The sequence below is a fragment of the Seriola dumerili genome, unplaced genomic scaffold (assembly GCF_002260705.1).
Source record: "Seriola dumerili isolate Sdu_G_001 unplaced genomic scaffold, Sdu_1.0 BDQW01000609.1, whole genome shotgun sequence".
Lineage (NCBI taxonomy): Eukaryota > Metazoa > Chordata > Actinopteri > Carangiformes > Carangidae > Seriola > Seriola dumerili.
In genome coordinates this window covers 845,701-859,026 of record NW_019174864.1, presented here as the reverse complement: position 1 = coordinate 859,026, position 13,326 = coordinate 845,701, and the positions used below count along the sequence as shown (strand labels likewise).

The window sequence follows — 13,326 nt, the reverse complement described above, 5'->3', positions numbered from 1 at the left end:
ATTAATGCAGATGATTGAGTCATGACAAATATTTCAAACCCTCTGATTTTCTGACTTAGAATATATTTTGTAAATTTAAAGCATATTGAACTATTTTCGATACCAAAAACCTCAACCTTAGCTGCAAGTGCAAGTGTCAGAATAAGAGGGCGGAGTCAAAGGTAAAAAAGAGGTGAACAGGTGATTGAGTATGCATCTGTGCATGGTTTTTAAAAATCATATTTAGATATAACTTGAATATGAATTGCATAAAAACTTTTTATAGTAGTTTGTTGGTGCAGTTCTGAAGCAGCTGCATGTAGGTGTTACACTCCCATAGACCCTGAATGTCATTATTTGCATAGTAGGCAAATGTATAACATGTATATTATTATGCTTATGAATGCCTAATTCCCTTAAGAGTTGATTTTCTGTTTGTTTTTGCAAGCGTACTTGAAATGATGGATGCTTGTTGCCACTGGGGCCTTGCAAGCATGATGTACAACATTTTGAAAGCATGGGTGCATGTTTCTGAGCCTTTTTTCAAAGGTGTAGCCGGCTAGCTTCAGTGTGACGACTGTATCGCCTTTCATCTATCGGCTATCCCCCCCCCCCCAAAAAAAAGAAAAAACAGAGCTATTGTAGAATGAGTTTGATAAGAAACATGACAAAAAGAGCTTTCTAGTTTTGATAAATTATCTATGTCAGATGAATGTGTGTGTGCACTTTACATGCCTCCATGATGTAATTAAACCTGTGACAAAGAAGAGGGTGATGTTTCACGTCTGTTTCATCTGAACAACTGCAACATCTCCATCTAACAGTTATTAGTATGGAATGCCATTTTAATCAATACTGTAATGTAAATGTAAATATAAATATATAAGTGAGTCAATAAATAAATAAATAGCTTTATAAATTAACTAATTAATGAATAAATAAATAGAGTTTTATTTAAAAAAAATGACTTTTTTATTTATTTCAGGGGTCTTTTATTTCATTATTCCACATTTATTTATTTCTTGAGACTTTTCTTTCCCAATGCCACATTTATTACCCAGCTCTTTTCCATCTGTTATATTCAAATTAGGGGGCGCGGTTATCTCACAATTTTATTATTTTATTATTTCAGGATTTATTTCATAGCTGTATTTATTTATCTATTTCATATTGATTAAAATGGCATTCCATATATCAGCACATGGTCGTCTTTAAAGCTGCACTAACTGACACTATCATTTCATGTGGTTGTTATGGTGAATGTTTTGTTGTTACTGTTATATTATTTTGGTCTATTGGAGGCAGGATGTTGCAGTTTTAATGAAGTCAGGGTCAAATCTTCCCATCCTAATCATTTTCTTACAGTCCCCAAATGATCCTCTATGTGGTTTTGGTCTCCAGCAACTCCTGAGGAAAATATCTTTTTATAGCTGCATTGTGTTCTCTGTTTTGCTCAGAGGAGGATAGACTGACCTTCTTTGGGAGAGCAGTTTTTATTCTCATAATATTATGACTTCATTTTTGTAATTTCTCATTTTTGTTTCCTCAATGTGGCCCTAATACTTGTATTTATCAGACCCTCTTCACTGAAAACATCTGGCTGCTGCAGCTGGAGATCAGGTGAATAGTGTAGAGAGTGGAGTCTGTGGGCTATAAACCAAAACAATGAACCACAAGAGGCTATAAAGCTCAATAGAGCTTAAGGGAACTGAATATCTGTGGGTCCATCACTATGAGTGACAATACAATTGATTCATTTCATTTATTCATATTTTTAAAATGCAAATTTTCAACTCAATTCCAAATTTTATTTATTTATTTTCTAAAATTAAAGATAAAAAATGAAGAACCCTGCACACATCACACACCACTTTGGTAATAAGGGTTAACTGTTGACATGTAAAAGAACTTTATTACTCTGAGCTGAACTGTATTATTCTCTCCTCCAGTCACAGTAGAAACTGGACAATGGAGTGAGGAAGAGGAGAACCATGTGTTTGTGAGACATTATTACAGTGTCACATTCAAAATATTAATACAAGGTGAGCTTCAATACCAAACCACAATACAAAGATTCACGACTGATTCACTGAACTCTGAACTGGAGCATGATCCTGCTCGAAGGAGCCATTAGAAGATGGTGAACTGTGTCCATGAAGGGATGAACATGGTCAACATGGCAACAATACTCAGATAGACTGTGACACTCAGACCTTGATTGTGAAAATGATTATGAAAACACTTCCTACACCATCACACCACAACCACCAGCCTGGACTGTTGCAAGACAGATTGGTCCATGGATTCAGACTCTGACTCTACAATCTGCTGCCTCAGCACAAATCCAGATCCATCAGTCCAGAGGTCTGTACTGCGAAGCAGGATTTGAGGTTATCGAGGTAACTTCAGGTTTAACTCTGGGTTTTCAGTCCTACAACAGTGGTTCCCTTGTTACCGGGGTAAATCACCATGGTAACTCCTCACCCGCTCAGAGGTTGCCTAAACCTAACCGCAGACAGTACCTAGATGTATCATTTTATCCACTCAAAAAAACGATGCCTCTGAATATGATCCAGGCAGCAATTACATTTGCCATCACAATGTAATTGAGACAACAATTTATTAAAACAGACTATAAACTTAAGATACAAGGGAACATGGCAATAGAGCACAGTCCATTCAATCCACTCTCATCCAGCCTTCTGTCTTCTCTCTCTTTACCTTCCTGTTTTGTTCAAACGCTCCCTTCCTTCACTTACCTCCTCCTAACCTCGTCTGTCAGTGTGGCAGTATGGGGTGATGATTGTAAAGTAAAATATAAATATATATATATATATATATAATTTTTTCTTGACATTGTTTGGAACCGAATGTTGCTGTTAAGTTCAGCATGTGCCACTTTACAGTCAGCACCCCACACCAGCTAGACACACATTTCTTGTAAGGGGTCAAAAGTAAAATAAAAGTGAGTGTGGGTATAGTTATAATTTATTCTATAACAATGTGTAGTTATCTATATGCTTTTCTAATCTCATTTTGAAAAGTAGCTTATAGAAATCTTATCTGTTAATAAATGTAGTGAGTAAACATCCAATGTAGCCTAAAATGAAAATTCTCAAGTTAGGTAAACCTCAAAATTATATTAAAGCATAGAACTTACTGAGTTACTTTCCACCAATGCTTTCCAAGAAATCTCCTGGATTTACAGATACATATCAGTTCCTTGGGACTCATAAAATAAAGTCTCCCCAGTCAGTCAGGTGAATGCAGACATTACACAGCAATATCTGCCAGATTTAAAAGCCTCTATCAACTGTAACCTGCAATAGGAACTGCCAAGTATTCCACTTGTTGAAATAGACATGCCATCCATGGGAGCTGGGGTTTTGCCAACTCCTCCTTTCCCAGTGCTATTGTGGAGAAGGTATTAACTGCTGCTGACAGCCATTAATGGTGAAGAATAACTACAGAGAACTGCTGATCAACAAGTGAACTGCATCCAACCGTGCTGCGCCCTGTTCTGTTCGGTTTTTTGTAGTATGACTGTGAAACAGTTGCAGAACTATTATTTGTACAGTTAGAGTTACAGAGATAATTCATACATGAAACCACTGACCTTTAGCCTGAAGTTTAACATTTTTTGAAGGTTTACACCTTTACACCTTTAAAGCTGACTTTGTTGCAAGTTTATATAACCTAATATACTGTAACTTCACCAAGTGTTTGCCCATCTCACCACATATAATCAGAGGGAGCAGCTGTGCCCAGTGGATCATGACTGACTTGTTTACTCAGAGTCACCTGCTGGGCTGGGACACTTGGCATGTATAACAATGAACACATTTAAGAGTGTGTTTGGGTTAGAACCAGCTCTCTCTCAGACGGGCAGATTAATGTTTGTATAGTGGCCTCTCTCTGGGATTTGAATTTGGTTACTCTTGTGCACTCAATCAAATCACTCTGTGAAGACTCCTTGAAAACTCATTTAAAAAGATTAAGTCACCCATAACTAAGCCATTATACTTTTAAAGGGGGACTGCAGAATAATGAATTAAGTCATGCTGCCTTCAGCTCAGCTCAGCTCCCAGCTGCTGGAGACGTCCTGTCCTGTGTCACTGAAGAGCGTCAGTGAAATTTAAAGGTAAACTGCTTTATTCAGTGTTTCTACTGGTTTTAATCCCCTGGTGTGTTTGTTATGGAGAGGAGGACACCTCTGTGGATAATTCAGCTGCTGGTAAAAACCTGCTGAACATCTGGTTCATAAGTTATCAGAGAAACAATCAGAACAAAGGTTAGCATCAATCTCAGCTCCAACTCTTCCCTGACGTCTCTGTCCTCCGTACAGCGTCAATCAAACACTGACTTTAAATGTCAAACTACTTTATTCAGTGTTTTTAACTGTTAGAATCACTGGGTCTGTTTGATTCCCTGAACCACTGACACTGAAGGAATCCAAACAGGGAGGAGCTTATGGTAATGATGGTGAAGATAACAACTCCCATGATCTTGCGCTATTTCATGATGTCACCCAATGCGGTCTTTTCTTATTGTTTTGTTTGACTCAGCTTTTTTCTATGATAACTTCAGATCCAGACGTCCGACGACTAAAATCCTTCATCTGGTTCAAATATAGAATTGAAAACCACCAAGGTGTAAAAAGTGTATGTGACTTAAAACTAGATAAAAGTCAATGTTGACCTTCTGTCAGACAAACACACTGACACATGATCCTAGAGGATATGATGTCATTGACAGGAGACCAATGACACCTACTGTTACCATGATTAAAATCACAGATTTCTCTGGTTTGAGAATTGATGGAAACATTTGTGATAATGACACAACTCAACATCATATAGAACATAGGTCTAGATGTTTTTAGACATTTTAATGTGGAAATTACAGATTAAAACTTTACACTTAACAACTGCATTATTTTGTGAGAATGTTTTAATGAAGAAATTTCATATCCAAAACTTAAATTGCAACATTGGTCAAAATAATTGCAATCAAATGTTTTCCTCAAATCCTTCAGCCCAAAATGACAGTAACGCCACTGCTAAAATAATGAATGTTTGAAATATCTTATTCAGGAACTGTAGAGGCTGAAGTGAAGTTGCCTCACACCTGGAAAGACAAGTGTAGCCTACCAAAGTAATGCAGGTAGGACACGCCTAAACATTTCTCCTGCATTAAGTTATGCAATGTTTTACAGAAAAATAAATACATTGTTGCTATTTCTCAGTCTCATAACAAGAAAGTCCATCTCTATTATGTCTTCTAATGTTGTTTTTATGGTTCTGTGTTCAACGAAATAAATTTTAAAAATCCGCTGTCGTCATCAGTTACCACCTGACTGGCCAGTTCTGTAGCAGAGCATGACGTCGGCGCTGCCAGCGTGGAACGCACGTCGCGTACCAGTCCAGGAAGTAAACTGTCCGGCTCAGTCTGCGGGACACAGGCACAAGTGAGAGCAGTAACTACGTGTCACAGTTAACGTTTTAACACGGCTTTCCTCGCCACAGATTTTCGGCGTCCCCGGACAGGCTGTCAGCCGTGTGCAGTGAAGGTAAGAGTCAGAGCTAGCTGGGTCAGCGGTGTGAAGCTGGCTGAAGCTGGGTGTATGTTGCTAGCTCGCCGTCTGTGTCCTGCTCCTCTCTGCGGCTGTGGTGGAGCTCTGTGAAACATGTATTTCACTGTAGCTGTTCTTGCCTCATTTCTAATGTGTCCGCTGTAAGACAGACAGACACCCGGTGACACTGCGGTTCTCCCAGGCGAGGAGGAGACAGCAGGCTGTCAGAGGATCCTCCTCCGTTAGCAGTGCACCTGCTATAGCCACGACCATGAAGATACGTGGCCTTCAACAGATGTAGACATGAAATTCTCACAGTGTAAATGTTAGAAAAGATACCTGATAGCTCACTTTATACTTAATGCCTTCTCTTGTTGTGTTAAAGAGATCCTGCAGTAGCTATAACAATAATAATAATAATGATAATAATAATAATAATAATTATTATTATTATTATAATGATAATAATAGTGATGTTAAAACAGACTGGATTTCAACCTAAGATGAGTTTGAAAAAGTAGGTTTTAGCATATTTTTCATTTTCTAGAGTGCCACCTCAAGGCCAAAATGCACCAAACTGTACAGAACCTCAGTGTGGCCTATGCAGCCTTAGAAATAGTTTCACATATTTCACATTTTTTTGTAAGAAGTGGGCATGGCCTATATCACCAAATTCAGCTAAATTCAGGAAATGCATACATGTAAGGTTTTCAAATGTGCAATGTACAATGTGTGAGTTACCGGCCTAAATGCCCTTACCTTCATGATAGCACCACCTGCTGATGGTCGTGTCATTTTTAGTGTTTGATGTGTGTGAAAGTGGCCTGTGAGATGAATAAAATGCACAACAATAAATCACTCAAACACATGCACAAGATTTGTTTGGGCAGCATGAGTGTGTGTTTGCAACCCAATATAAACCAAAAATGTTACTGTTATTGTGTGTCTGTCTATGACAGCTGACATCTGTTGTAGCAATGCTCCACACACAACGTTCATAGAGACTAATGTTAGCTTGTTTAGGCTAACGTTAGCCTGTGTATGCTAATACAGCGACAGCTCATAATATGAGCTTGGTCCTCACAACATTAGCAGCTACAGTCATCACTTCTGTCTGTCAGAATATAACACAGACTTTTAAAATAAATATTTCTGTGTGTGTGTGTGTGATCACACTGTCTGTTTAGCAGCCTCTGTTGTTTTCTGTTTTTTGGTGTTTTATGGAGAATTGTGGAATTTCATTGATATTGGTCCCAACTACCAAATTCCTGGTATCGTGACATCCCTAATTAGGAATCATGAGAAGGTTTCAGAGTGACGGAGCCATAGAGAATCTCCATTACCATAGTAACTTGTGAGTGGAGAGAGGGAGTGACGCTGTGCTGCGTCCTCTTTTTGCTGCGTGACGTTTTCACTGTGTGAGAAAATGGAAGTGTGGCGTGAGAGTTGGCAGCTCTGCTTTACAAACAGCAATAAACTAAGTGGGCTGGGTGTAGGCAGGGTCCAGTTTCAGTCACTCTCACACTCACACTGACACACAAAGCGCCTGTTATCCTGCTAACTAACTTGCTTGCTAGCTCACAACTCGGTCAAACTCGGTCCTGGGATGACGGGAGGTCCCTCAGCTTGAGCCCTGATATGCTGCAGTACCAGTCAGTACCACATACAGTGGGACATAAGTCCTTAAAAAGTGTCATAGATGTAGAAAGCAGAAGAAATGTAAATTTCTTGCAGTTGCTTATAAGAGGCGAGATGATTATTAATGAGCAATCTCTAAAAGAGATTATCCCAAATTGTGAAAATGTGTAATTGGAGTTTATCAGGGGGTCCAGGTATATTTTAGGGCTTTTCAGTGTAGACAACACCTGGGACAAAACTTTTAAAGAGGTTTGGATTATGGGGTTATTTCCATATGTTATTTTACACCTTGTTGGAGTGTTAAGGAGTGCTGGGAGGCATGAACGCTCACAAGAACGGTGCAGTCATGCAGGCATTTCTTCCAGGTTACTGCCAGGAGGGTAACCACGCCTGAAAGTAAATATTTAAATGGACAGGCAGATAGTGGATTAAAAATAGGGACGACCAAATCCACCTTCACTTTATTTAATTATATTTATTATTTACCTGACCACATGACATATTAAACAACAGTCGATCTTGTTGAAGAAAGATTGACGGATGTACTTGAATCTCGGCAATGCTACCATCTTAATAGCATTAATATGTCCTACTGACATAGGCAAGGTGTTCCAAAAGTTTATGTTTTTCTCCAACTGTTTCATTTATGAAAAGTTATGGCCCTGTTCTCTTCTCTTCTGTAATACCCAAGCTTGAAAGTTTATCTCAGACAATCTTAAACGTGCTGGTCTTCAGGAATGCCTGTCTACCAGTTGTGATAAAGGTGTTATTTCACTCTATCTCACTTATTCTCCACCTTGAGAATGAGCCAGACTTGTTTATTAAATCTAAAAGAGGGGCAATAGAAGCTTCAGGTATACATGAGGCTGAGGGTTCTGGAACTAAAGCAAAGATAAATGCTGAAATGTGATCACCCTGGCATGTCAGGGATTTGATATATTTTGGTTTGTAACAGAAGCTGTAGACTCTTTATAAATGATCCTCATCCAATTCATGAATGAATCACTGAAAACAAATTTAGCTAAGACAGCAAATAAGGCTGCTCAATTTGGTTAAAAGCCTTTTAAACCTCAAGGGAAATTCCAACTGAGTCTTCCATGCTACAGGCAAGAGTGTACATCATATTTAAAAAAAGCCTTTGTATGTTGAAATATATATATATTAAGAAAGATCCAGATCCAGATGTATAATTTTATTAATGAATTCATTGAGGCAGTTTGATAAAAATGTTACATATTTGTTTTTAACTGGGGGGTCACAGCCTTTCTTCAGTGTTAGAAGAATTCTGTCTTGGTGAGGATCCCACCTCTTTGGAATGATTTAACACCCGGGGTCACTGGCGTACAGCTAACATGGCCTGACACAATCAGATTTCTACCATTGGGATCCCCAATTGTTGTGTATTGGATAAAAGGGATGTTTCTCCTGCTACTCCTCAAGCCTTGCCTCCAAAGTTAGCTTGATACGCTGCGCCCAGCCAATTATATTGAAGCGCTGCCTTTACATTGCCCTTAGCATGTCTCTTGCAGTAAAATAATGTAGGGCCAGGGTGCCCCAGTGGCTCACTTGGTGGAGCACGTAGGTCAGTCCTTATAGGTAAAGATAGCCATACCTGAGGTTGGACTGCCTTGAACTCTGTGTCGGGGAAGCATCTCAGCAGTTTGATCAGGGAAAAACTCAAACCTTATTGGACATTCACAGCATCAGGAGCGGGAGGTGGAGCGTGCAATAATTTGTGTTGCTATCGGGGGAGTAGTACTAGAGGTAGTACCTGCAGATAGCTGTATGGGGCAAGAACTAATTTTAGTGAATTAAGTCTCCACAGTCCTCTGTAGCACTCTAAATGCACTCATCACATCTCCTGTGGGAGGGCTTTGGCTCCACAGACAAGGTTGCTGAGCTAGCTTCACCAGCCCCACTGCTAACGACAGGTTGTTTGCTTCTCTTGTTGATTCAACATCTTCAGGTGTTTCCTCGTACTTTTCTCGAGCTGTGTTCGGTTTGGACTTGGTCGTTCTCTGTGTCCTGAGTGAAATAAATGATGAGAACAGTAGATGGAGAGCAATATCTTGAAACTCAAAAACTAGCCACGCCCCCTCAAGGCAGACAGCACACCTGTCACTGTAACGTTAAAAGTTTTAGTGCTATTTGTGCTATGGAGCTGTTTTTATATGAGTGGGTCACGTTTCATTTATAATGCGCATGCACACACACAGGTGACACGATACACAGTCCAACCAATGGTTATCCACAGTTCGACTGACCTATAGATGGCAATAACAAGCCAAGATATGCTGCAGTCCACTGACACAGGGTGGCAAGAAGAAGACTACAAGCTAGGAAACATGGATGTAAACATTGCTGCAGTTAAAATACGTGAAAAGATCAGCTGATGTTTTATCAGCAAATGTTTTATGAGGAAGGAAATACACTCGACACATTTATTTCACCTCAAGTACACACAGGGAACACTGAATGTAACAGAAGTTTTGTTTACAAGAAACCTGGTTAACTCTGGTGTGGGACACGTGAAAGAAGCATTATTAATTAAATAATTCATGATGACAAATGATGACAGCTCCTCATTAAAGTCTTATACACATTGAGCTTTAGGCTCTAACAGAAAAGTGAGGATGTTTTCAAAAATAAAGCCACAGTTATCATCACTGAAATTCATACAGAAAAAACTAAATACTAAAACTCAATTTAGGGCTGAACAATTAATTGAAATATTATCGAAATCTCAATATGACCAAGTGCAAAATCCAAATCACAGGAGCTGCATTTGTTTTGATAAATGTGAAAAATGTGACAACAGACCATTAGTGAAGCAGTGTGGTGCTAGAGAGACGCCTCTGCCTATAAATCATATTTTCCAGACCTAAGGGAACGCGATTATTTGTTATAAGACCCAACAAAAACTGTTTTCAGTGAAAATGAAATGAAAAAATGATATTTGCTGTATTTGCTGTGACAACATTTTAGTCAAACAATGATATAAAAAGGTTTCCAGTTGAGCATGTTCCCTGTTATTTCATAAGAATTTTGATGCTACATTTCTGAACTCTGAACTTCTGTATTAGGAGCCTTTCAGCCTGCTCTGAGTCTTTATGACATCAGGTGGTGCACTGCTGCACGCCTGTTCTCATATGATCCCAAAGAACCAAATACAACTGAAAAAGTCCGGTTTAATGGTTCATCTCAGGCTTGAAGGGAAAAGCTGCTGTATGACAGGTGTAATGTGTTTAGACAGATCAGGTCCTGGGTGCTGATCTGAATAGATTACTTCAGCTACTCTTTGGTCTTTTTATGGCTTCATTCTCTCTCTCACTGTCTGCTGCTCATTGACCTGCACACAACCTGCAACAACACTGTAACTGAGGGAAACAATGAAAATGGTGTTCTACTGTTACCGACACACGCTGTAGGTTTTTACATGTGAACGCTGTGGAATTGGTATCAGTGTGTCTAAATGTGTGTCTGCATGTTGACTGTGCTGATGTAATTATTTATTTTTAAATGATTGTCCTAACATTCTCCCTAATTCTCTCCCAGCACACACACACACACACACACACACACACACACACACACACACACACACACACACACACACACATTCAAACGCCTTAGATGATGGTGGACTCCACGCTGGTTCAAGTGGGCAAGAATCTGAGTGAAGCCATGAAGATCCTGGAAGATGGACAGAGGTAATAGGAAAAATTTTATACTTGTAATTAAAGAAACATCAGATCTGACTTCCTGATGACCCTGTGACTTCAGTGAAGGCGGGAAGATTCTTAGATCTTTGACAACAAGTCGAAGATCTCAAACTTGTCAAACATGTAAAGCAGCTGAACATCCATCCTAAGGAGCACATGAACGCAACATTACATAATATATCAAACTGGAGCGTCTTTAGATCTTTGTATGTTTGTATCCGTCTGTCTAGAGAGCTGGAGCCGGGAACAGAGAGGAGGCGTTTCAGCAGAACCAGCATCCCTGGACCGCTGCAGGGAGAGTAAGACACACACGCACACACACACACAGACACACACACACACTCATCAGTCCAAGCTAGAGTTTAAGGTTCTTTGTTTTCCAGTTAAACGTGATTGACTTAATTTCTGTCAAGGGATTCTGATCCACTTGGTAATATGAGAGCAAACATATTCAAATTCATCAAGGTTTGAACAGTCAAGAAAAATATACATTTGTTAGAGGCTTTCCCATCCCATTTTTTCCTTCCCGATACTGATTCCGGTACCTGAACTTGTGTGTCGGTCAATACCGAGTACTGATCTGATAGCACTGTTTTAACAGGCTCAGGCTAAACCCTCTGTAAAACATGAACAGATACATGAATCCTTCCTTTGTTATCTAATTTGACTGTAAATCATAATAAAATGAATCTAGGAATAAATAACTCTTCCTACACTGGTGCCACCCCTCCAGATTAAAGCCTTTTATACTGAACACGTCTCCTTTTTACTGCGGGGACTTTCTAGTGTAACATGTTCCAAAATTGACGAAATTTTGCTATTGGCTTAGGTTAACACTATCAACCAAAAATCAATTGTTCTTCTGCGATCTTAAACAGTAGCTGCACACCAACTTCCTGTATAGGCTACTGTTTTAGAGCAGCAAAGAAGAATTCATTTGGGGGAAAACTGACATTTTATCTGGCTGTGAAACTATAAAGTTCATGAATAAATTACATGGTGTCGGATTGGTACATAGACTCACATACTCCTATCGGAACAACTCCAGCATTTGACACCTTGAAGAACTTTGAAAACGATTTTCCATAGCAGAGAAGTAAAATTACTTTTTGTTCCATTGTGGCACAAGCACAAAAAAAAAAAGACTTTGTTAAAGTAGTGAGAGTAGAGTCCATTAAAAATCTTCTAATGTCATATTTCTGCACAGTAGAGAACTGTTGAGAGACCAAGTCTGAGCTTTAAGTAGGAAGTGACTGGAAACAAAGTCAAAATGTATTATTATTGTTATCCTTATTATTATTATTATTGTTAATAATAATGTATGATAAATTTGAAGTTTGTTTTCTGGAGAACAGTTAAGGAACTGAATCTTTGGTTTCTTGGTGTGTCTTGTTCAGCGGTCAGGATGTCGCCACTATTCTGCACTTAGTTCACAACCTCATTCATGAAGAGGAAGAGACAGAGGACAAACCCAGCCAACAGTAAGTCGAACTAATGAGTGAGCGGTCTGTAGCTTCATGGAGGAAAATCCTTATTAATAAGTGAACAATTCTTTGTAAGTGTGAGTGATGATGAAGCAGTTTCTAATGATTGTGGTGATTGTTGTACTTTTCGGTGTGAAGTTATAACAGTGAAAAAGCCGAGTCATTTCAGATGTGTGTATTTCCCCCCCAGTTCCTGATTTATAAAGCATTTTTGTGCAGTACACGCCCGATGCATGTATGTGCAATGTTGAGTTACATTAGCTTAGCATCTGAGTTATGCCCTCAGTGTGCAATGCATGGTAAAGCTGCTGTTTGGTGTCTCCAGTAGAATGCAGAATGTGGGTGAACAGGGTCACATGGCGCTGCTGGGTCACAGCCTGGCGGCCTACATCTCAGTGCTGGACAGAGAGCGACTGCGGAAGCTGACCACACGGATCCTGTCTGACACCACACTATGGCTCTGCAGACTGTTCAGGTACGACTGAGGCCACAACCCTGCAGCACGGCTCTGGATCTGTACAAATCACCTCTGTCTGTCTTTTCCGTTGATGCTGACAATCACAGTCTAGTGTAAGCACACAAATTATTCATAACATGCACATAGAACAGTATTACATATTGTCCCACATCCTAACAATGTCCAGTCCCTCACTACTATGAAAACAGACAAGATAAAAGGACATATAATATTTTTTCTCTAGATAAAACACTCTAAATCACCTTAAAGATTAAACTCCATTGGTTGTTTCTACACATTTTCACATCTGTACTGTGAAACCTCTGGGATCTGCTACCAACATTGATATGGTAAATGGGGTAAAGTCATTTAATCTAGAAATCATCTTATCACATTACTTTGGCCATTGTAATACATCTAGGTCTCATTTTTACTTTTCTCTTACAAAACTGTTTTATTAAATATCAAAAAAGA

General features: G+C 39.2%; 1 protein-coding gene across 1 annotated transcript in view; it reads left to right on the top strand.

Annotated features, from left to right (window-relative positions):
* Positions 1–10,770: 10,770 nt before the first annotated feature.
* pdxdc1 (pyridoxal dependent decarboxylase domain containing 1) overlaps positions 10,771–13,326 on the top strand; it is a 31,112-nt gene continuing 28,556 nt past the window's right edge. Inside the window, exons 1-4 of the mRNA XM_022764912.1 lie at positions 10,771–10,899; positions 11,142–11,210; positions 12,309–12,392; positions 12,721–12,870. Coding sequence (XP_022620633.1) covers positions 10,823–10,899; positions 11,142–11,210; positions 12,309–12,392; positions 12,721–12,870 — 380 coding nt within the window. The 5' untranslated portion in view covers positions 10,771–10,822. The remainder of the gene's footprint in view (positions 10,900–11,141; positions 11,211–12,308; positions 12,393–12,720; positions 12,871–13,326) is intronic.